Source organism: Schistocerca nitens, chromosome 6 (assembly GCF_023898315.1).
Source record: "Schistocerca nitens isolate TAMUIC-IGC-003100 chromosome 6, iqSchNite1.1, whole genome shotgun sequence".
Lineage (NCBI taxonomy): Eukaryota > Metazoa > Arthropoda > Insecta > Orthoptera > Acrididae > Schistocerca > Schistocerca nitens.
The window spans coordinates 50,468,320-50,494,199 of record NC_064619.1 but is presented as its reverse complement, the minus strand read 5'-3'; the positions used below and the strand labels follow the sequence as shown (position 1 = coordinate 50,494,199).

At 42.9% G+C, this 25,880-nt stretch overlaps 1 protein-coding gene across 2 annotated transcripts in view; it reads left to right on the top strand.

Annotated features, from left to right (window-relative positions):
- LOC126262837 (MAU2 chromatid cohesion factor homolog) overlaps window positions 1-25,880 on the top strand; it is a 199,358-nt gene that overhangs the window by 114,796 nt on the left and 58,682 nt on the right. For both annotated transcript variants that reach the window (XR_007546764.1, XM_049959694.1), the window contains exon 6: window positions 3,507-3,671. Coding sequence is in view for 1 of the 2 variants with exons in the window: in XM_049959694.1 (XP_049815651.1) it covers window positions 3,507-3,671 (165 nt within the window). In the remaining variant the exon portion in view is untranslated. The remainder of the gene's footprint in view (window positions 1-3,506; window positions 3,672-25,880) is intronic.

Below are 25,880 nucleotides of genomic sequence, written 5' to 3'. Positions count from 1 at the left end.
GTGCCAGTGTGTGTGTGTGTGTGTGTGTGTGTGTGTGAGAGAGAGAGAGAGAGAGAGAGAGAGAGAGAGAGAGAGAGAGAGAGATGGAACAATGGAAAATCCGGGATGGAATAATGACAATATTATGAAAATTGCTATTCACCATACAGTGGAGGTATTGAGTCACAGAAAGGCAAAACAAAAAGACTACTAAACATGTAAACGTTCGGCCAGAAGTCCTTCTTCTGAAGTAGACAAAACAAACAAAAACACACACACACACACACACACACACACACACACACACAAAATCATGCAAATGCAGCTCACACAAACATGACTACTGATTGCTGCTGGCCTCGGCACCCAGAGACAGTGGCCATGTTTGTGTGGCTGTGCACGCGCGCGCGCCCACACACACACACACACACACACACACACGCACGCACGCACGCACGCACGCACGCACGCACAGAGGTGTGCTGACTGTAGTCATGTGCGTGTGTGCGCCTTATCTATTTCAGAAAAAGCCCTTGTAGTCAAAACCTTAAGTGTTAAGTAGTCGAATGTTGTGCCTGTCTGTAACTCAACACCTCCGCTACATTGTGAATAGCAATCTATCCTTGTCAAAATATTGCCAGAAAGAGAGATGGCTGAAGACAATAGCAGTAGGACCCAAAGAGAGAGGAGATAGTGATGGTCGTTGAGAGACAGTGACAGTAAAAGAGAAAGAGAAATGGATTGAGATAGTAGAAGTGAGAGCAAAGGAGAGTGGAGGTAGTGGAAATGAAAAATAGAGATGAGTGGAGACCATGCATAGGCTTGGGAGTCTCGACCACCTTAGATATGGGTGAACTTTTAACATGAAGAAATTTGCTCTTTTTCCTCCATCCCCGACATCCACTTTTTAAAGTTTCCCAATCTAGGCCTCAGAACCCTGAGGAAACCATCCCAAGGACATGTGTGGAGAAGAGAGATTGGTGGCTGAAGAGAGAGAGACAGCAGACACTATGTGAGAAAGAAAGAGACAGTGGTAATGGGAAGGAAAAAGAATGGGACGAACACAATGGCAGCGGGACAGAGAGGCAATGAAAGTGGCATAGAAGGAGACCGTGGTAGGATAGAGTGAGAGAAATGGATGAAGACAGTGACAGTGGGAGGGAGAGAGACAGACACTGGAAAGTACCAATGGGATAAAAAGGAGATAGACTAGGCAGTGAGAGGGAGATGCTGAGTATGAAAACTTCACTACAAAGAGAGACTGGATAAAAGAGAATGTTCTGCATTAAAAGAGCATGAATATGTTCGCATGCCGAAAGTTTTGATGAGGAAGATGGAATGAGGATTGATGCAGCTGGTTTCCCACTTCTCAGTCATTTAAAGAGGAACATATCCCTCTTTGTTGTGCTCCATTAAGAGCATTTTTCAGCTGCCATTACTGATTCAGCTGTTTGCATTCCACAAAAGATCTCTTGTATTAACACTAATAATTTGTGCATGTCCATATGTTGTTTGTTTCCATCACATTTCTGCATATGTCGAGTTTTGTTACTAATTGCAATGCCAAATAACATAAGGAAGTTCTTAAATAGAATTAAATTGTTTCATAAATGTACTTTAGATACCAGGAATGCTTGTATTTAAAATAATTCCACAGAAATATTTCTAAAAACAAAGATGATGTGACTTACCGAACGAAAGCGCTGGCAGGTCGATAGACACACTAACAAACGCAAACACACACACAAAATTCAAGCTTTTGCAACAAACAGTTGCTTCGTCAGGAAAGATGGAAGGAGAGGGAAAGACGAAAGGAAGTGGGTTTTAAGGGAGAGGGTAAGGAGTCATTCCAATCCCGGGAGCGGAAAGACTTACCTTGGAGGAAAAAAGGACGGGTATACACTCGCGCGCGCACACACACACATATCCATCCACACATATACAGACACAAGCAGACATATTTAAAGACAAAGAGTTTGGGCAGAGATGTCAGTCGAGGCGTAAGTGCAGAGGCAAAGATGATGTTGAATGACAGGTGAGGTATGAGTGGTGGCAACTTAAAATTAGCGGAGATTGAGGCCTGGTGGGTGGCGGGAAGAGAGGATATATTGAAGAGCAAGTTCCCATCTCCGGAGTTCGGATAGGTTGGTGTTGGTGGGAAGTATCCAGATAACCCGGACGGTGTAACACTGTGCCAAGATGTGCTGGTCCAGTTAATTGCAGTCCACATGTGAATGGGGAACGCTCCAAATGCTTATGCTTTTGCTACTAGGATTAATAACCGGACGTAAGGGGTTCAACTGCGAGAAGATGACCTCAGCTGTTTCTCCCAGCAGGAAAGACATCTCACCATTTTGGGTGCTACATGCGCATGCGCATGTGAAAGCACTTGTGACAGGATACTTTCCGGGACTGGACCAGACTCTGAATGTGGCTCTCCAGCAGGGATACGACTTCCTCAAATCCTGCCCCGAAATGAGATCCATCCTTCATGAAATCCTCCCCACTCCACCAAGAGTGTCTTTCCGCCGTCCACCTAACCTTCGTAACCTGTTAGTTCATCCCTATGAAATCCCCAAAGCACCTTCCCTACCCTCTGGCTCCTATCCTTGTAACCGCCCCCGGTGTAAAACCTGTCCCATGCACCCTCCCACCACCACCTACTCCAGTCCTGTAACTGGGAAGGTGTACACGATCAAAGGCAGAGCCACAAGTGAAAGCACCCACATGATTTACCAACTGACCTGCCTACACTGTGATGCATTCTATGTGGGAATGACCAGCAACAAACTGTCCATTCGCATGAATGGACACAGGCAGACAGTGTTTGTTGGTAATGAGGATCACCCTGTGGCTAAACATGCCTTGGTGCACGGCCAGCACATCTTGGCACAGTGTTACACCGTCCGGGTTATCTGGATACTTCCCACCAACACCAACCTATCCGAACTCCGGAGATGGGAACTTGCTCTTCAATATATCCTCTCTTCCCACCACCCACCAGGCCTCAATCTCCGCTAATTTCAAGTTGCCGCCACTCATACCTCACCTGTCATTCAACATCATCTTTGCCTCTGCACTTCCGCCTCGACTGACACCTCTGCCCAAACTCTTTGTCTTTAAATATGTCTGCTTGTGTCTGTATATGTGTGGATGGATATGTGTGTGTGTGCGCGCGCGCGAGTGTATACCCGTCCTTTTTTCCCCCTAAGGTAAGTCTTTCCGCTCCCGGGATTGGAATGACTCCTTACCCTCTCCCTTAAAACCCACTTCCTTTCGTCTTTCCCTCTCCTTCCCTCTTTCCTGACGAAGCAACTGTTTGTTGCGAAAGCTAGAATTTTGTGTGTGTGTTTGTGTTTGTTTGTGTGTCTATCGACCTGCCAGCGCTTTCGTTCGGTAAGTCACATCATCTTTGTTTTTAGATATATTTTTCCCACGTGGAATGTTTCCCTCTATTATATTAATTCCACAGAAAGGTAGTTATGATCAGACATCATAAAACTATATATTTTATTTTCTTTATGCAGTGGTCAGTGGTCCAAATGTTGGTGATATGTTTATTTGGATGCCAAAAGAGCACTTGTATGTGTTGGTCTACTTAGTCACTGTAATGCACAGTATGCAGGCGGGCTACATGGACAAGGCACAGAAATATACAGACAAGGCTCTGATGCAGATTGAAAAACTGAAGAGTAAGTAGTTTGATTATATATCTAGAATTATGTAGTAAAATGAGCATTAGCATGGGTAAGTGACATACTTAAAGTCCAGTGATCTGAGGTTCAACCCGCAGCCAGTCCCGGGATTTTTTTCCATTACTTATTGTTTCTTGCACCTCTGGAAATAATTTGTGAATGTGAAAACTGCTAAAGTGCACTTTGGTTTGAAGTCCATGTTAAAGTGTAGGTCCATCTGTCATCTGTAACTGGCTGGATAAGTCAATTAAAAGGTTGGAGGAAAGAAAGGGCATACCACCATCAGTAGTACCATGCCTTATTATGATCACTAAGGTGTTCAGTCAGATCAACTTTTGGGTTGATGGCAGCTTTAATACTAAATGAGAATGAAGACTTTCCTCATGAAATTTGAAACTGAGAAAGTTAATGGCCAAGGTGATAGTAGTCAGATGTTTGACCTTTTACACTGTATTTATTTATTCCTCACACTATGTGTTTCGAAAGTTGTCTTCTACCTTCATGTGCATTTAAGGGAAATATTTACATCATTCCCGTGAATGCTTTGATGAGATATATCACCATTGACAGTATTTTAGAGCCACAATGCATGACAACACATCACATTACTCATGTAAATCACCCTTCATGAAGTGGTCAAAAGAACAAAGCGCTCTCAAGTAAGGTTGCCTTTTTTTCTGATAGGCTGTTTGCACGAATATATTCTAGCAGTCATGCACTGTGGTCCCAAAATATTGACAGTGGTGACATTGCTTGTCCCTGCATACATGGGAATAATGTGAATATTTCATCTAAACACACCTGGAAATGTCTAAAGACTTGGACGAAAGTCCACTTGGTATAACAAATGGCACCTTTCCTTAATAGTGGATAATTTTTTTAAATTTAATTTATTTAATTTTTTGTGTGGTGTCACCAATATGATGGCTTTTGCAAATGTCAAATATATATAGGTTTTAGTATTGCAGGTAGTAATCACAATAATCAGCAACGCTTATCAAAGTACATTCCAGTTTTTACACGTACCAGTACAACAACAATCATTATTTACCACATACCATAATTTCTATATTTTATAAAATTATCTTCTTGGCTAATAAAAAACACTTTGTATGTCTAGATTATGTATGTATAATGTTACAGTATACTATTGGTCTCTTAATGTTTACTGCTTTAAAATTCATTAAGTGAATACATTCAGATACCTTTCAATTAACATTTTTTGGCTTTGATTTCAACTATTTCTTGTTACTAATTTTCATTTACTCTGGCAGCTTATTATATTTATGAACCCATTAATGTATGAGCTCTGGTCTGTTGTTTTTAGTTTAGCTCTTTGTCTGACGTAGTTACCTATGGACCTGGTGTTGTGGTCATATATCTCATTGCATTTAATTACTTCAGTTTTCTGGGAGACAAAACAATAATTAATTTGTAGAGGTACTAAGGACAAGTAGTGGAGTATTTGTGTTGTGTGAAAGCTTCACAGCACAAATCTTTGTAGTCCAGTCCATGCATAGTCATTAACCTTCTTTTTTGTAACAGTAGTATACATATGTAGCGCAACTCCAGATTTCCGTGCAGTAGTTAATACAGGGATAGAATGTCCTGCTATACCCAGTTTTCAGGGTGTGGGTGGGCATCATTTTGGACATTTCGTTAAGAAGATGCAGGTAATTACTTAGTTTAAAAACAAAGGTGATGTGACTTACCATACGAAAGCGCTGGCAGGTCGATAGACACACAAACAAACACAATCATACACACAAAATTCAAACTTTCGCAACCAACGGTTGCTTCGTCAGGAAAGAGGGAAGGAGAGGGAAAGATGAAAGGAAGTGGGTTTTAAGGGAGAGGGTAAGGAGTCATTCCAATCCCGGGAGCGGAAAGACTTACCTTAGGGGGGGGGGGGGGGGGGGGGGAAAGGACAGGTATACACTCGCACACACACCCATATTCTTTTTTCCCCCTAATGTAAGTCTTTCCGCTCCCGGGATTGGAATGACTCCTTACCCTCTCCCTTAAAACCCACTTCCTTTCGTCTTTTCCTCTCCTTCCCTCTTTCCTGACGAAGCAACCGTTGGTTGCGAAAGCTTGAATTTTGTGTGTATGATTGTGTTTGTTTGTGTGTGTATCGACCTGCCAGCGCTTTCGTATGGTAAGTCACATCATCTTTGTTTTTAGATATATTTTTCCTGCGTGGAATGTTTCCCTCTATTATAATTACTTAGTTTAGTACACTCTACACCTATACTGGTTAATCCGCCAAAGGTTTGAGTGCCAATGGACACGTAGGAATTTACAGATGTGTGTTTTCACCATCATTATCCTACTTCTGCATGAGTGTTGTGAGTTAACAGTTGCAGATACTAGCATCTGGGGTTTATTTACATAGGGTTTTAGTCCTTGAGGAAATATTGATTCTAATGCCCCATTAGTTGCCGAAAATGCCACTTCCTCACTATCTTTGTCATACAATAAAACTGAAGCAACCTGAGCATAATGTGCTATTTGTGATGTGTGAGTTAGAGAGATGTACAGTGTCATTAATGTATAAATCAACTCACAAAGGGAGGCCATGACGTTCAGATCATGGATTTATTTCAAACTTTGCACACGTCTAGTAGTCCGTTAGGACACCATAATATCCAAGTAGTAAGACATACTATGTGAGCAGTTTCAGTAAAATGGGAATAGAAGTTTTATGCATCAAATATACTGGTGCATTGCAACTCTGAGCACTTAGGTCACATTAGCCAAGTGGTTAGCATTGAAGCTCCATAATAGGAGCAGCACTGGATCGCGTTCTGCTTATCCTTTCTCTTTTATTTAAATGTATATTTTTTTCAACATTGGTAAAATTCTTTACCCTGTTATTATTTCATATATATGACATTTAAAAGGTAACAAAAAAAACTTGCATATGCATGAACTTTTATTGAATTTCCATGTTGTTTGGCTGTTTAGTTATTTTGACTACCGCAACAAATATTATATCCATAATTATCGACAATACCATTGTACATTCAATCCAGTAACACACCAATTACAGAGCTTGAACACTAACCACATTACCGGCACCAGCTCATGCTCAGAGTTGCAATGTTCCGTTACATATTGACAATATTATGAAAGGGATAGATTGCTACTTACCATATAGTGCATAATTGCAGACAGGCACAAGAGAGAGACTGCTGAGCATGTAAGCTTTCGACTCAAAGGCCTTCTCCTGAATCCAACACAACACACACACACACACACACACACACACACACACACACACACACACACAAAAGCATGTGACCACTCCTGAAGCCAGACTGCGAGCTACAGCACATGATTGGGGAGAATCTGGGTGATGAGGGTAAGGAGGAGGCTGGGGTGGGAAGAGGGAGGGATAGCAGGATAGGAGTGAAGGACAGTAAAGAGCTTGTTGTGGGAGTATGCAGGGATGAGGTGGAGAGAGGATAGAGCAGCTGGGTGCAATCAGAAGATTAGACATAAGGCACGGGGAGAGGGGATTGCAAAGGGAGACAAGTAAATAGACAGTGGACTGTGGGTGTATTGGTGGAATAGAAGGCTGTGTAGTGCTGGCACGGGCACAGGGAAGAGGATAGGTGGGTGATGGACAGTGACTAACAAAGGGGGAGGCAAACTTACAGGAAAGTAGGATACATTGCAGGCAAGGTTTCCACCTGCACAGTTCAGAAAAATTGGTTTTGGGAGGAAGGATCCAGATAGTACAGGCTGTGAAGAAGCAGTCATTGGAATGAAGACTGTTTTGTTGGGTAGTGGCTGCAGCTTAGCTTGCAGATCACATGACTGGTGTCACAGTTAGCCATGCCTGTGATGGGATAGGTGATGTTTGTCATGGGAGGATGTATGGGACAAGTTTTGCATCTAGGTCTATTACAGGGATATGAACCATGAGGCAAGGGGTTGGGAGCATGGGTTGTGTAGGGATGGATGAGGATATTGTGTAGATTTGGTGGGTGGCAGAAGGGGTGGGAAGGATATTGGTTAGGACATTCCTCATTTCCCTGGTAGGGAATGTGATTGTTATTCCAGTCCTGGATGGTACTGAGTCACAAGGGAAATGCTCCTTTGTGGCCAGACAGTGGGGCTTTGGGAGATGGTGGGTGACTGAAGAGATAAGGCATGGGAGGTCTATTTCTGAACTCTGAACTGGGTTGGGAGGCTAATTATGGTTTATCAAGACGTCAGTGAGACCCTTGTTATGTTTAGAGAGGGACAGCTTGTTACTACAGATGCTACGGCCACAGTTGCCTAGGCTGTATGGAAGGGACTTCCTTTTATGGCATGGATGGTAGCCATTGAAGTGGAGGTGTTGCTGGTGATTGGAAGGTTTGATATGGACGGAGGTGCTGATGTAGGCGTGTTTTAGGCGGAGGTCAACATTGAGGAAGGTGACTTGTTTGGTTGAGTATGACCAGGTAAAGCGAATTTGGGGGGGGGGGGGGGGTTTGAGGCTCTGGAGGAACCTCACCCACAATTCAGATCACAAAGATATCATCAGTGAATCTGAACCAGATGAGAAGATTGGGATTCTGGGTGGTTAAGAAAGATTCATCTAGATGGTCCATGAATAGGTTGGCATAGGATGATATCACATGGGTGCCCATTGCCATACCCTGGATTTATTCAGTACCAAGAAGTCATTTGTTGCTGTTACATCTGTAATGACGAGCAGTCCCTCTAGTCCACCTATGCACTCTGTCTTTCTACTTCTCTCCTTTTCTGATACACTACCCCCCCCCCCCTCCCCATGCCCTCCATCTATCCTCCCAACTGCACCTAGCCATCCTACCCTCTCCCCACCTCATCCCTGTGTGCTCCCTACCCTACCACACCACGTTCTCTCCGCCCCAGCCGCCTCCTTACCTCAACACCCAGATTCCTTCCCCTACCATGCGCTGTAGCTCAGTTTGGCTTTGCCAGTAGCCATGTGGGTAGCAAACTACCCTTTTCACAATATTGTCATTTATTTTACTGTATATATTGGATGCATAAAACTTCTCATGAAATTTTCTCGAACTGGCCTAAGTAGTACCCCTTACTACTATCACACTATGCTGTGGCAATGGACAAAAGTGTACAAAGTTTGAAGTAAATCTGAGGTCCGAATGTTGTGGGCTCCCCTTGTCAATGCAATATGATTGCACAATACTTCAAAGTGATCAATTAAATTGAGCAAAAGATATGCTGGTAGAATCATTGTATCCAGTCTCAAATTATTTGAATCAGACAGTGGAAAATCCAAGAGGGAATAATGATTTGAGATACTTAATGACTTTACAACTATCAAAGCAGTAAATACCAAGCTTTAATTGGTAATGGCCTAATAGTTTTTGCTACGCGCATGTTCCAGTAATTTTTCATTGCTCAGTAGTTGTAGAAACATTCAGTGATTAAGTGAACTGAAACACACTACATTGTGGATGAATGGTAAGTTTAAATGGCATGCTCCCCCCCCCCCCCTGTATATTACTATATTTTTCTTCTGTGTAATTTAGATTTCGGCTCTTACACCATCATATCTAGTAAAGTCTGCCCAAAAAAGGTAAACAATACTAGCTCATGCCTTTGATGTCATTTTAATAGTTACATCTTAGAGAATGTAGACTCTAGAAGACCTGATACAACATGTTAATGGTCTAAGAACTTTTAGCATTTTACGTTGTGCTTTCCAGCCTGGGTGTGGTTTTTAGGCAGTTTCCCACATTGCTCTAGATGAAAATCAGGCTGGTACCCACATCCTACCTCAGATACGTGATACTTAAATCTAGATTATACGGAAGAAAAATACAGTAATTTGCTGTCATATGGCAATGTATTCTTTCAAAAAATGCTGTATGACTGTGGCTCAGCATCATCAAAAACGTTTTAGTGGTGAGCTAGGTTCTTATAGAAAGTCTGTACAGGTTTTCGTCTCAATCTACTGACTTCGGGCATTGGTTGATGTGCAATTTGCTTGTCTTCGGCCAGTGTTATGTGCATGATCCAAGCAAGATACTGCAGTAATTACGGCACTGGCCTCATTCAGTAGGAATGAGCCTGAAATCTTCATCAGCTAATCCTGATTCGTAATCGTCATGATTTCCCTAAATTGCTTCAGGAGATGCTAAGATGAAGCCTTTGATAAGATCACTATCAATTCTTTCCTCTATTCTCCATCCTCCTCCATCTTAGCTACACAATCTAATGGTGACCTTATTGATGGGACATTGAATACCATCTTCCTCCATTTTCATTTTGTCTCATGTTTATCCTCTTATTTTTTCCTTACTCTGCCTCCACTATTCATTCATGCTTTATGAAGGCTCTTTACACCTACAATTTCACTTTTATGAGTTGTAAATATTTGTTGAATGGTTGCATTGCCCAATTAGTGATCCCCTTAGCTTCCTTCATTGAAACCATCTAACAGAACTCCAGACATTTTGCAAAGACAATCTACAATCGCACTGGAGACAAAGCCCAGTTTAAAATTTGGGTGAAGGTCACGGTTAAAGCAGTCTCAGACATGGTAATTGGATGTCTCTATAGGCCCCCTGGCTCAGCAGCTGTTGTGGCTGAGCACCTGAAGGATAATTTGGAAAATATTTCGAGTAGATTTCCCCACCATGTTATAGTTCTGGGTGGAGATTTTAATTTGTCGGATATAGACTGGGAGACTCAAACGTTCATAACGGGTGGCAGGGACAAAGAATCCAGTGAAATTTTTTTAAGTGCTTTATCTGAAAACTACCTTGAGCAGTTAAACAGAGAACCAACTCGTGGCGATAACATATTAGACCTTCTGGTGACAAACAGACTCGAACTATTTGAAACAGTTAACGCAGAACAGGGAATCAGCGATCATAAAGCGGTTACTGCATCGATGATTTCAGCCGTAAATAGGAATATTAAAAAAGGTAGGAAGATTTTTCTGTTTAGCAAAAGCGACAAAAAGCAGATTACAGAGTGCCTGACGGCTCAACACAAAAGTTTTGTCTCAAGTACAGATAGTGTTGAGGATCAGTGGACAAAGTTCAAAACCATCGTACAATATGCGTTAGATGAGTATGTGCCAAGCAAGATCGTAAGAGATGGAAAAGAGCCACCGTGGTACAACAACCGAGTTAGAAAACTGCTGCGGAAGCAAAGGGACCTTCACAGAAAACATAAACATAGCCAAAGCCTTGCAGACAAAGAAAAATTACGCGAAGCAAAATGTAGTGTGAGGAGGGCTATGCGAGAGGCGTTAAATGAATTCGAAAGTAAAGTTCTATGTACTGACTTGGCAGCAAATCCTAAGAAATTTTAGTCTTATGTCAAAGCGGTAGGTGGATCAAAACAAAATGTCCAGACACTCTGTGACCAAAATGGTACTGAAACACAGGATGACAGACTAAAGGCCGAAATACTAAATGTCTTTTTCCAAAGCTGTTTCACAGAGGAAGATTGCACTGTAGTTCCTTCTCTAGATTGTCGCACAGATGAAAAAATGGTAGAAATCGAAATAGACGACAGAGGGATAGAGAAACAATTAAAATCGCTCAAAAGAGGAAAAAAGGCCGCTGGACCTGATGGGATACCAGTTCGATTTTACACAGAGTACGCAAAGGAACTTGCCCCCCTTCTTGTAGCGGTGTACCGTAGGTCTCTAGAAGAGCGTAGCGTTCCAAAGGATTGGAAAAGGGCACAGGTCATCCCCGTTTTCAAGAAGGGAAGTCAAACAGATGTGCAGAACTATAGACCTATATCTCTAACGTCGATCAGTTGTAGAATTTTGGAACACGTGTTATGTTAGAGTATAATGACTTTTCTGGAGACTAGAAATCTATTCTGTAAGAATCAGCATGGGTTTCGAAAAAGACGGTCGTGTGAAACCCAGCTCGCGCTATTCGTCCACAAGACTCGGAGGGCCAAAGACACGGGTTCCCAGGTAGATGGAGTGTTTCTTGACTTCCGCAAGGCGTTCGATACAGTTCCCCACAGTCGTTTAATGAACAAAGTAAGAGCATATGGACTATCAGACCAATTGTGTGATTGGATTGAAGAGTTCCTAGATAACAGAACGCAGCATGTCATTCTCAATGGAGAGAAGTCTTCCGAAGTAAGAGTGATTTCAGGTGTGCCGCAGGGGAGTGTCATAGGACCATTGCTATTCACAATATACATAAATGACCTTGTGGATGACATCGGAAGTTCACTGAGGCTTTTTGCAGATGATGCTGTGGTGTATCGAGAGGTTGTAACAATGGAAAATTGTACTGAAATGCAGGAGGATCTGCAGCGAATTGACGCATGGTGCAGGGAATGGCAATTGAATCTGAATGTAGACAAGTGTAATGTGCTGCGAATACATAGAAAGATAGATCCCTTATCATTTAGCTACAAAATAGCAGGTCAGCAACTGGAAGCAGTTAATTCCATAAATTATCTGGGAGTACGCATTAGGAGTGATTTAAAATGGAATGATCATATAAAGTTGATCGTCGGTAAAGCAGATGCCAGACTGAGATTCATTGGAAGAATCCTAATGAAATGCAATCCGAAAACAAAGGAAGTAGGTTACAGTACGCTTGTTCGCCCACTGCTTGAATACTGCTCATCAGTGTGGGATCCTTACCAGATAGGGTTGATAGAAGAGAGAGAGAAGATCCAACGGAGAGCAGCGCGCTTCCTTACAGGATCATTTAGTAATCGCGAAAGCGTTACGGAGATGACAGATAAACTCCAGTGGCAGACTCTGCATGAGAGACGCTCAGTAGCTCGGTACGGGCTTTTGTTAAAGTTTTGGGAACATACCTTCACCAAAGAGTCAAGCAGTATATTGCTCCCTCCCACGTATATCTCGCGAAGAGACCATGAGGATAAAATCAGAGAGATTAGAGCCCACACAGAAGCATACAGACAATCCTTCTTTCCACGAACAATACGAGACTGGAATATAAGGGAGAACCGATACAGGTACTCAGGGTACCCTCCGCCACACGCCGTCAGGTGGCTTGCGGAGTATGGATGTAGATATAGGTGTAGATGTAGATGTGTTCAACAAATTAAGTTATAGAATGCTTCTAAGAGCAGTGCAATCTGTATTTAAGTAAGCAGTCTGACCAAAGTTCAGTTTGTGGAGTGTTAGAATCCAGTTAGTTGTTAACAGAGACTGAAGAGCAAATGCTCTTAAACAGAGTCCATGGTGAAAACCGAACCAGTAGACTGACTGGTGCACACTTCCACTGCATCAACACTGTGCAAGAATTACGTCTGGCTCAGGCCAGCCCTGGGCAGGCTTATATGCAGGATTCTGTTGGGCATGGCCTCGCACCAAAAGTGATCATGTATCTCTTGCAAGATTACTTTCTGGATCAAGGAACATCATATACAGAAATGCTGGTTTTGCATAACTCGAGAGGGCCATGTGGTGACAGTGAGAATGATGTCTGTAGAATTACGGTGTTAGGCACAGTTATAACCTGCCTGAATAGCCGTGGGCACTAAAGCACCTGCTTTTGACCCTGGGAGGCACATGTATTCACAATAGGGGCTGGTGTGCTTTCCAGCCTGGGTGTCATTTTTAGGCGGTTTCCCACACCACTGTAGGTGAAAACCGGGCTGGTACCCGCATCCTTCCTCAGATTCACACTACGCAACCATTTTGAAAACTTGAAACTTTCTGGCAGATTAAAACTGTGTGCCATTCCAAGACTCAAACTCAGGACCTTTGCCTTCCGTGGGCAAGTGTTCTACCGACTGAGCTACCAAAGCACGACTCGTGTGACTCATATTAGTGCTCACTCCACTGCAGAGTGAAAATCTCTTTCTGGAAACATCCCTCACACTTTGGCTAAGCCATGTCTCTGCAATATGCTTTTTTCCAGGAGTGCTGGTTCTGCAAGGTTTGCATGAGAGCTTCTGTGAAGTTTGGAAGGTAGAAGACGAGGTACTGGCAGATATAAAGCTGTGAGGACAGGGCACGAGTCGTGCTCGGGTAGCTCAGTCGGTAGAGCACTTGCCCACAGAGGGGAAGGTCCCAAGTTAGAGTCTCAGTGTGGCACAAAGTTTTAATATGCCAGGAAGTTTCATGTCAGTGTACAACCCACTGCAGAGAGAAAATCTAATTCTGGAAATTTAGAAAACTTTCTCACACTTGCACATAGAATTTACTGTACACACAAACAAATGAGGTAACTGATTCTGTCCTGAGATGTGAGCAGGAGACTAATGGCCTTAGGTGTTTAGTCTCCTTATAACCCACAGTCAACAGTCAGACATAGCTATGCAAGCACTAGATCAGCCATGAGAGAAGTAGGAATAAAAAAAAGTGTAATGTAGGATATCTAATAAAAGCTAGTGAGGGAGGTGGCACGACATCCCTTCACCCCCAGCAGCTACCATCAGGGTAGAAGAAACAATTGTTGCGTGTTCTACCTGAGCCACTAGTAAGAAGGGTGGTGCACTGGTGTCCACGGGTGTCACTGTCTGACAGGACAAGGATTGACGGAAGTTGCATTAGTTCCCACGAGATGTGACAATTTGCCAGTCGCAGAGAAGCAGGCGGCTGGTGACCAGGATGGTGGAATTACTGCTGGAGGCCATGGACAGAGGCCACAGCATACATCACAGACCTGTTGCAGGTGGAGATTGTTCCGAAGATCCAGGTGCACACACTGGGGCACCCACCCAGAAAAAAGAGGCCTCGATGACGACACGTGCCGATGGCTGGTGCAATGTGCCCGAGGGGTGGTGAGGGCAGCCGTGAAGCCGCTCAGTGGGACTGTGGCCTTAAATTGTGGTGGGCCTGTAAGTTTCCAGGGAACTATGATGGGCTTTAAATGCATTGTTGGACATCATTCCCTTGTGGACCTGGGTCTTCAAAGTACGGATAAAATGTTCTGTATGAGTGTTGGGAGCAAGGTGAAAGGTGCAGTATGAAACTTTTGAAGTCTGTTAAGGGCACAGTACTTCCAAACTCAAGGGAGGTGAATGCTGTCCCATTATCTGAAACCAAGATGTGTGGGTTCCCTTCAAAGGGGAGGAATTTTGTTTCAAAGACCACAATAGTAATGTAAGAAATGACCTAAGCTATGTGGAACACAAAAGGAAATGAGAAAAGGATCTACCTCATGGAATCCAAAGAACGGCCTGTGAAATCTAGACAGATACACTGTCCTGACACTGCAGTGTTGGACCAGGTAGAGAACTTCAGTGGAGGTGCACCTTGATGGACATGACAGCCAGGACATTGATGGACAAGGACCTCAGTGTCAGTGTCATTATTATGTTAGATATGGCAAATGTCCCAATGGGCAGTGTGGAGGACACAATGCTCACGGCTGAAGAGGGAGAGACGAGACATGGCAGTAGTCCTTGTCAGAGATCCACAACTGAACACCTTGGTTTAAATTTAGTTGGTTTTTCCATGGACAGTATAGGTGAAAATTGTGGCTGGGAGGTGTGTGTGTGTCTACCTGTGTCGCACAAAGTGACTGATATGGCATAACATTGGGTCCTTGTGGGTCGTGGCCCCAACTTCGTGTGATATTAAGGGCAAAGGTGAAATGGTCGAATCCAGATCTGAATCTAGCAGGAAACACTACATGTTGTTCAAAATCTGGATTTGGGTCCATGGGGAATAGGGACAGTTGCATTAACATTCAACATCACTGGCCACTAGTGGGTAGAATAATTAAAATTAGTCAAGTACAGCACACAGAGCTGGAGGTAGTGTTTGGTCTGGTTTGGTAAGCAATGCTTATGCTTAGGCCCAAAAATAGTGAGTAACAGTCAGTGGTCTGTAACAAGATGAAGTTATTGGATGGCATAGGCATTAGTAACACCACCTATTGCTGGGAAGAAGATAGGTCTTGGAAGCATATGTATTGAGACGCTCTGTGCCAATGACGTATTGGCATTTGTAGAACAGAATGTACCTATACTGTGGAGGGACGCGTTGGCTGCTTCTGCCAGCAGCAGACCAGGATTTTCTTGTCAAGCATGGTGGCCACTGTAGGCAGTCCTTCCAAGTCAGCAAAGCTTGTTGTCAGTGAGGTGATCCTTTAAAATGCGTACCTTTGCATCATATCTGGTTCAGTGTGTATCAGGATGGATGAGTAGTGTTGACTTGTAATTAATATATGAACTTAAGTTTCAAGAGATGACACAAGTACCCCCAGACTCATCTCAGAGGAGAACGGAAATTGCCATGGTAAAGGAACTAAGTCATTTAGCGTCAACTCGGGCGGCATTTCAGAACAGAAGAGCGAGTTGTTTTTTGGTTGCACCCCCCCAAGAGCCCTCAGTTTTACAAGTCAGGTGATTGTCTGTACTGATCTGATTGGCAGGACAGCTTTGCTGATGTCAGTTTGGCCTATTCTGGCAAGAAATGGTTGGTTGTTGTTGTATCAGTTGAAATACGACTGTTAAAAAGGCAGCGTCTTTGTAAAACTTAATAAAAATTACTTGCTTCCCTAATCCAGAAAGAATTCACCATGGGTGAATTCAGCAATTTGGGGCATTAAATCTAGTGTTAACAATATTTCAATTCCATTTAACAATTCAATATTTTAATTTTGTATAACAATTTAAATTTCAGAATGTTAGTATAATGGTTATTTCATTATGCAGCACCTACAACTGGCATCACAGGATTTAAATTTCAGAATGTTAGTATAATGGTTATTTCATTATGCAGCACCTACAGCTGGCATCACAGGACTGTGATGGCAGCAGCGTTACAAACGTAGCAAAATCTGTTTTCAGAGAGGGTGTTAAGGAGTACAAGCAATTGAAACACTCGTACAACAAAGAATAGGACTTGACAATCTGATCAGTGCATGTTTACAAGCCAGTTTTTAATATTAATAAAGGAAGTGAATGATCGATTTCTAGCATTATTAGAGGAGGTAACAGATTGTGAGTTGTAATAGAATAGAGGTTGTGTGACATTGAAAGGCAAAGGCCTCCTTGTCAGACTGTGGTCTTTTCTCTTCTTCTTCTTCTTCTTCTTCTTCTCTTTAAAAAAAGAAATAGAAAGATGAGCTTCATATGATGACTGCAAAGCACAAGAATGGCACCATTTGGTTGCCAACCTATGATGAGACAGATTGAAATCATGGAACAGAATTTTGAAATGCAACAATTTGTTTCAACTATAATCGGAGAGGATGAAAACATTGTCAGTAAAATTTATTTATGGTTTGCTAGCACCACCAATTATGCTCTTTGAGTAAAATTTAACTATTTAATTGGCAAAAGAAAAGGTGCAAAACTAAAAATATAGTAACGTGTGGAAGGCATCAAGTCACCTAACTGTTAAATCTTTCTGAATATCAACCAGAGTAACCTACGAAATTAGATTTATCTAACAAAAGTGTAAAATGACAGCTACAAAACATGACATTTTTCATTGCATTAATGTGTCTTTTAATAAATTATAACATTTAGAATAAACACCTGAGGGGTGGTTCCTGAGACCCAAATTTATTTATTGCAAGTAAATTAATTTAGTTCAGTCAAACTGAATAGAAAGAAGCCTTAAAAATGATGATGATAAAACATCAAATGAACAAATAAGCACAATAATAAAAGATTACAGTTTGAAAGAATCATAAAAGTAAGCAATTCACAAGACAAATATAAAATAATAGTTTTATTAAAGAAAACAAACCTAGATGAGATTAAAAAATTACAGATCATGACAGTAGAATAATAAGTCGGTAACTTTTGCACTTCATTTCATTACAATCCACTAGAACCATAAATAGGCCAAGGTGTCTGCTCTGGGCAGCAGCTCTAAACAGAAGAGAGATATTTTTTGGTCACGGCCGTGAGAGCCCTCAGTGTCACAAGTCAGGTGGCCTGAGCTCCCAGTTGGTGGACATCGACAGCGCAGAAAGATACGTATATAGCTTCTTTTCTGTGTTTACTTAGTAGATTCTTACTTAAATTGCGTGTGAGTTTTGTATAGGAGGTGTAATTTCGAGTTTTAGTTACTGTAATTGTAAATTCAGGCAGATTGTAGCGCAGTCGTTAGGCATTTGTACAGGTTAGTTCATACATTCTTTGTGTGTTTCCCTTGTGTTATCTAGGCATGGACTCGTGTTTTAGTAATTGTTGTTCAACATCGATTTGAATGGACGGGGACTTTGATTGCTGTGTTCAGATGAGGGCTGAGTTGGCATCCCTTTGCTGGGAGGCTGCGCTGACTTCGGTCGCGCAGCTTGAGGCTGTTGCCAATGGGCACCACTGTGGGGAGCCGGACTTGGGTATCACGGGGGATGTCAACCTCATCCCATCTGTCCCCAGATCGGTCTGCCGCTGTGGTTGCCCCGGTTGCTGCCAGCAGTGGGGCTGAGCCCTCGCCTGTGGTTGATTGGGAGGTCGTTCCAAGGCATGGCAGGCAGCGAAAGACATCCCCGGAGGCTGATGAGAAAGCCTCCCTGGTGCGTACGACAAACAGGTTTCAGATACTGTCTCTGGCTGAGCCAGATGCAGCCGCCTGCCCTGTTTCAGAGGATGATTCTCAGCCTTCATGGTCCGGGCAATCACAGAGGGTGGGCTTATTGGTAGTTGGGAGCTCCAATGTTAGGCGCGTAATGGGGCCCCTTAGGGATATGGCGGCTAAGGAGGGGAAGAAATCCAGTGTGCACTCCGTGTGCATTCCGGGTGGAGTCATTCCTGATGTGGAAAGGGTCCTTCCGGATGCCATGAAGAGCACAGGGTGCAGCCAGCTGCAGGTGGTGGCACATGTCGGCACTAATGACGTGTGTCGCTTTGGATCTGAGGAAATTCTCTCTGGATTCCAGTGGCTATCTGATTTGGTGAAGGCTGCTGGTCTTGCTTACGAGATGAAGGCAGAGCTCACCATCTGCAGCATCGTTGACAGAACCGACTGCGGACCTTTGGTGCAGAGCCGGGTGGAGGGTCTGAATCAGAGGCTCAGATGGTTTTGCGACCGTGTTGGCTGCAGATTCCTTGACTTGCGCCATAGCGTGGTGGGGTTTCGGGTTCCGCTGAATAGGTCAGGAGTTCACTACACTCAACTGGCAGCTACACGGGTAGCGGAGGCTGTGTGGCATGGACTGGGCAGTTTTTTAGGTTAGAAGGCCTCGGGAACGTACGGGGTGGGCTGCAATCTCAAAGGGTGCATGGCAAATACAGGACGTGCTTGGATCAAGGAACAGTCGGAATTGTAGTTGTAAATTGTTGTAGTTGTGCTGGGAAAGTCCCTGAGCTTCAAGCGCTAATAGAAAGCACAGAAGCTGAAATCATTATAGGTACAGAAAGCTGGCTAAAGCCTGAAATAAGTTCTGCAGAAATTTTTACAAAGTCTCGGACGGTGTTCAGGAAAGATAGATTAGGTAGAATTGATGGTGGAGTGTTTGTGTCTGTCAGTAGTGGTTTAATTTGTAGTGAAGTCAAAGTAGATACTCCGTGCGAATTGGTATGGGTGGAGGTTATACTTAACAGCCGAACTAAGTTAATAATTGGCTCCTTCTACCGACCCCCAGACTCTGATGATGTAGTTGCTGAACAGTTCAGAGAAAATTTGAGTCTCGTAACAAATAAATACCCCACTCATACGGTTTATAGTTGGTGGGGACTTCAACCTTCCCTTGGCAAAAATATTTGTTCAAAACCGGTGGTAGGCAGAAAACATCTTCCGAGATTGTCCTAAATGCTTTCTCCGAAAATTATTTCGCGCAGTTAGTCCATGAACTCACGCAAATTGTTAATGGTTGCGAAAACACACTTGACCTCTTAGCCACAAACAATCCAGAGCTAATAGAGAGCATCATGACTGATACAAGGATTAGTGATCACAAGGTCGTCGTAGCTAGGCTCAATACCGTTTCTTCCAAATCCACCAGAAACAAATGCAAAATAATTTTATTTAAAAAAAGTGGATAAAGTGTCACTAGAAGCCTTCCTAAGAGACAATCTCCATTCCTTCCGAACTGACTATGCAAATGTAGATGAGATGTGGCTCAAATTCAAAGATATAGTAGCAACAGCAATTGAGAGATTCATACCTCATAAATTGGTAAGAGATGGAACTGATCCCCCATGGTAAACAAAACAGGTCCGAACGCTGTTGCAGAGGCAACGGAAAAAGCATGCGAAGTTCAGAAGAACGCAAAATCCCGAAGATTGGCTAAAATTTACAGACACGCGAAATTTGGCATGGATTTCAATATGAGATGCCTTTAATAGGTTCCACAACGAAACATTGTCACGAAATTTTGTAGAAAATCCGAACAAATTCTGGTCGTATGTAAATTACACAAGCGGCAAGACGCAGTCAATACCCTCGCTGCGCAGTGCCGATGGTACTGTTACCGACGGCTGTGTCGCTAAAGCGGAGTTATTGAATGCAGTTTTCCGAAATTCCTTCACCAGGGAAGACGAGTGGAATATTCCAGAATTTGAAACATGAACAGCTGCTAGCGTGAGTTTCTTAGAAGTGGATACCTTAGGGGTTGCGAAGCAACTCAAATCGCGTGATACGGGCAAGTCTTCAGGTCCAGATTGTATACTGATTAGGTTCCTTTCAGATTACGCTGATACAATAGCTCCCTACTTAGCAATCGTATACAACCGCTCGCTCACCGATAGATCTGTACCTATAGATTGGAAAATTGCACAGGTCGCACCAGTGTTTAAGAAGGGTAGTAGGAGTAATCCATCGAACTACAAACCTATATCATTGACGTCGGTTTGCAGTAGGGTTTTGAAGCATATATTGTATTCAAACATTATTGAATCACCTCGAAGGGAACGATGTATTGATACATAATCATCATGGTTTCAGAAAACATTGTTCTTGTGCAACGCAGCTAGCTCTTTATTCGCACGAAGTAATGGCCGCTATCGACAGGGGATCTCAAGTTGATTCTGTATTTCTAGATGTCCGGAAAGCTTTTGACACCGTTCCTCATAAGCGACTTCTAATCAAGCTGCGGGCCTATGGGGTATCGTCTCAGTTGTGCGACTGGATTCGTGATTTCCTGTCAGGAAGATCGCAGTTCATAGTAATAGACGGCAAATCATCGAGTGAAACTGATGTGATATCAGGTGTTCCCCAGGGAAGCGTTCTGGGACCTCTGCTGTTCCTGATCTATATAAATGACCTGGGTGACAATCTGAGCAGTTCTCTTAGGTTGTTCGCAGATGATGCTGTAATTTACTGTCTAGTAAGGTCATCCGAAGACCAGTATTAGTTGCAGAGCGATTTAGAAAAGATTGCTGTATGGTGTGGCAGGTGGCAGTTGACGCTAAATAACGAAAAGTGTGAGGTGATCCACATGAGTTCCAAAAGAAATCCATTGGAATTCAATTACTCGATAAACAGTACAATTCTCAAGGCTGTCAATTCAACTAAGTACCTGGGTGTTAAAATTATGAACAACTTCAGTTGGAAAGACCACATAGATAATATTGTGGGGAAGGCGAGCTAAAGGTTGCGTTTCATTGGCAGGACACTTAGAAGATGCAACAAGTCCACTAAAGAGACAGCTTACACTACACTCGTTCGTCCTCTGTTAGAATATTGCTGCGCGGTGTGGGATCCTTACCAGGTGGGATTGATGAAGGACATCGAAAGGGTGCAAAAAAGGGCAGCTCGTTTTGTATTATCACGTAATAGGGGAGAGAGTGTGGCAGATATTATACGCGATTTGGGATGGAAGTCATTAAAGCAAAGACGTTTTTCGTCGCGGCGAGATCTAGTTACGAAATTTCAGTCACCAACTTTCTCTTCCGAATGCGAAAATATTTTGTTGAGCCCGACCTACATAGGTAGGAATGATCATCAAAATAAAATAAGAGAAATCAGAGCTCGAAAAGAAAGGTTTAGGTGTTTTTTTTTTTCCCACGTGCTGTTCGGGAGTGGAATGGTAGAGAGATAGTATGATTGTGGTTCGATGAACCCTCTGCCAAGCACTTAAATGTGAATTGCAGAGTAATCATGTAGATGTAGATGTAGATGTAGATGTAGATGTAGATCGTGTGATGTGATTTCATTGGCAGACTGGCATTGCTAATGTCAGTTCGAATTATTCTGTCATTGACCAGTCATTTGTTGTTGTATCAGCTGAAAGGCGACGAACAGATACATGGCTTATTTGTAAAATTTAAACAATAAAAATTATTCGTCTTCAGGACCTGGGACATCTCTTACAGTTATACCAAAAAATATTTGTGGGTGGCTACATGTTGTTTGCTGCGACATAGTCATTGTTTCATTCAAGTCCATTGGCTGAGAATTTTAACCCTAAATATGTTAGAAAATTGCATGAAGGAACACTTGTGTAGAGTGCATTTGATCCCTTTTACAGTCAGGATTTGGAACAAGAGTTTGAGGCTCCAAAGCTGGTCCTCTGGAAACCACACCAGTAACTGAGATATTATCAAGATATGCAGCACACATTGGAATACCTTGCAGTGATTGATTCACAAATCTGAGGAATATGGCAGGGGCTAATGAAGTTCTCGATGGTAATCAATTAGAATGGTAGAAGGCTTATTGTGTATTGAGAAATATGTAAGCCTGTGATGCTGTGTCCAAGGGTTTGAAAAATATGCTTCTGAAAGATAGAGTTTAGCAAGTAAGGTGCCGTGGCCTAATTTTGTATAGAGTTCATATGGAGTTGGTAGGGGTTAAGTTTCAGTTTCAGCTTGTGTGTTTATTGTTGCTTTAAAGTCACCATAATGTCTCAAACTGCCGTTGGGCTTATATACTGTTACCAGTGGAGTAGCCTATTGACTATGGGGAATAGGCATTAACATATCTTTGCGAGTGTGTCGAGTTCTGTTTTGAGAGCATCCTTTAGAGCCAGGGGCACTGGATGAGCTTTTAAGAAGTGCGAGGTAGGCATTACCTTAACAGCTTCAAAATCAGTCACCTTCCTTAGCCCATGTGAAACAATTTGAGAATATCAATCACAAAGTTTTTAGGGTGACACAGTGCCTTTGAGATGCATGGTGTGTACTGTTTCATGAACTGTAAACCCAAAAGTGCGGAAAGAGTCTACCCAAAAAAACTTCGGAGTCAGATACCGCAAGACAGTTTCCTGAACAAGTGACTTGGTTGAAAGTGAGTAAAACTGAAAATTAGTAAAACTGAAAATTTTCCTAGCTAGGGGGCGTGATGTCTTCCATTTGCCCAGTTGTTTGTCTCAGCTACCTGATAGGGCAGTAACCATGTAAGTGGGTTGGTTTAGCAAGGACACATAAGCACTAGTGTGAAGGAATAACTTTACTGAGATGAACACATCTAAGTACATTTGCTGGGCTGTAGTCTGAGAAGTCTGCACTTTCATAGATGTATCACTCACTCTATTCATTTTCACAGATTGGGACACGCTTGTGGTGGGGTTGCTAAACCATATTTCTTTCAAGTATAACTTTTTGGCACACCTGTGGCATATGGCACACCGATAGGGTCATAAACTGCATATGTGGTGAAGAAAGCAATGTTTACAGGCAGGCAGCGCTGGTGCTGCTGATGTGACCTGTCGCTGCTGCTGTGATTGTTGCTTCTGATGCCCCTGCCAGAGGTAGCATGCTGTCTTACATGACTGGACCATGCACTGCATGTGCAATGAAGGATCCCATAAATGGTTAATTGGGATAAAGTCAGGTGATTGGGGAGACCCAAGTGTAGTATCTACAGTTCTGTATTTTCAACAACACACTAGAAATACAGTGTTAGTGAGCAGAGCACCAGAATTAAATAAACACAAGAGAACATTAAAATAAGAATAGTAGTTCAGGCCGAGTCTGACAATGTGCAGTATATAATACAAAATCGTGTAACTGTCCTAGTCTGAAGCGGAACTGGCACCGAGCATGGCTTAATTAAGGGAGGGCGAGGTCATGCTAGCAATGTGCTTTGGAGACCACTTGTCCAGCAGTGGCACAGCCAATGAGCGAAGCAGGCACTCTTCTTTTGCCTTCTTGCGAGATGCCGAATACCTATTTTTTGTTGTGATGGCGTAGGTGAATGCGCCACCGCACCCAGCATGGTTGTTAATTCACTGAAGTCTTCATCTAGCCACCTGCATTCAGCCAAAGACTGTTGATATGCCGCACTGTCTTGTTGAAACAAAATATCTCCATTGGGATACTCTGATGCCAGAAAATGATGCAGGCGGTCTTCATGAATACCCACATAATTTGCACCAATCATTGCCCCTTGCAGCCCTACAATGGGCCCTAATAGTAACCAGGTGAACACAGCCGAGATTAGGGATAATGGCATGGGAAATCTGTGTTTGTGGACTAGGTTTTTTTTGGGGGGAGGGGGGGGGGTGTTGTGCCTGTCTGGGAAAGCCCTCATGAAACCTTTAGCGTACTGGGCAAGGGAGTTCTCTGCAGATTTGCTGTCCACAAGTGGCCAGACTGTATGAGAGTGATTTTTTGCCATGGAAAGGATGATAGCTGACAAAAATGCAGGTACTGATGGTAGTTAGAGGGTTTAATATGGGCAGAGGTGTGGATGGAAGAGAGAGTGCTGTAGTTGTGGAGGAATGTCATGGCATGAGTCCAGATCATGAAGATATCATCAGTGAACCTGAACCAGACAAGTGGATTAGGGTTTTGAGAGGCTAGGGAAGATTTCCTCTGGTAGTTTGACATTGAAGGGTGCCATACAGTGCCCATGGTTGTGCCATGAATTTGTTGGTAAAGCTTCCCCTCAAAGGAGAAATAGGTAGCAAAGACCCATTTTCCATTTAAGGTTGCTTGAGTATACCAAATGATGTAATGTTGAACCTGTTGAGGCCATGACATGTTACGAAAGTGGTACTTTTCCCTGCCAGTCTTGTCAACCTCTGTCTGCCAGTAGCCAATCTGTGTATCCATAGGGAAGAAAAACGTAGTTTCCGCCTTACTGTTCAAGGTGCCGGCAGTTAGTGGCAATGAATAAACATCCTTTTTGGTAATTTTGTTAAAACACTGGCAGTTGATGCAGAACCACCACCTACCATCCTTCTTTACAAGGACCACATTCGAGGGCCAAGAACTCCCTGATGGTTAGGTGTTGGTGTCTGACAGCATTTTTTTCCATATTCTTCTGAATTACCTGGCATTCAGATGGAGTTACACTACATGATCAATGCCAGATAGGGAGGTGATGTTGGGTTGTCTGATCTGTGTGGTATCCACGTCTGTTCTGGAATGTCCTTGACTGATGCTAAATGGCGGACACTTATCGACATTGTTGTTTAGGCGAGGCAAGTTCCTTTCTTGGCTGGATAGTAGATCCTTTGTGTGGATGCTCAGTTGTATTTGTGTAGCATGATTGTCCATTGATGGCGCTGAGCTGACCTGCCAGAACTGACCTGGCTATTCCTAGGGATGAGTTGTGGCTATTCATGGCAATTGATGACCCACAGCTCTTATTGTTCACTTGCGATAGTTATGATTGTAACTAGAATATAAATTAATTTTATGAGGCTGAGTACCTTCTTGCACATGACTATAGGTCCACAGTTGAACTGAGTGTCTAGACTGTTGTTTAGAACTTGTCTTCTAAGGATGGTAATGGAGACGGTGGTGGTGGTGGTGGTGGTGGTGGTGGTGGTGGTGATAATTGCTGTTCATCTGTTGAAGGTCTTGTCCAGAGCAATCATTCTTTCATGAAATTATTGATAACAGTAATTGGAAGAGCTGTGTTCTGTTATTGATACTCATTCTCATAATGCAGGATCTTGTCACATGTACACATTTTTTATTTGCAACCTTCAGCACACTGACCTTTCAATCTCAGAACAGTGTTGTCCAACTGGCAGGAATAAACACCTTAGATCACGAAAAATGATGTCTCACAGTTGACTGGTGTCCGGACAGGTTGGTTGTCAGTGACAAAATTGATGTGATTTCCTGACGTCTTGGGAACTTTTTTCCATGGCAGAATTTCTTCTTTGTTGGCTTCATCTCCATTGTGCAATGTAGATTTGTTGATTTTGATGGCTGGGAAAGTGGCTTTAACATCTTTAAGATAGTTGGGAATGAGTGCGGCACATTGGAGAGCAACCTTGACCAGCATACAACAATTTATTTCATCTCCCCGGTCTGCCATATTAATCTTCTGTTGTCTGGCATGCACAGAACTGCTCTGTTGATCTGTTGTGGAGTATTATTATTGAGCTCTCTTCCTGCTCCTTTATAGTAGTGTATAACAGCTCAAGGTGTCCA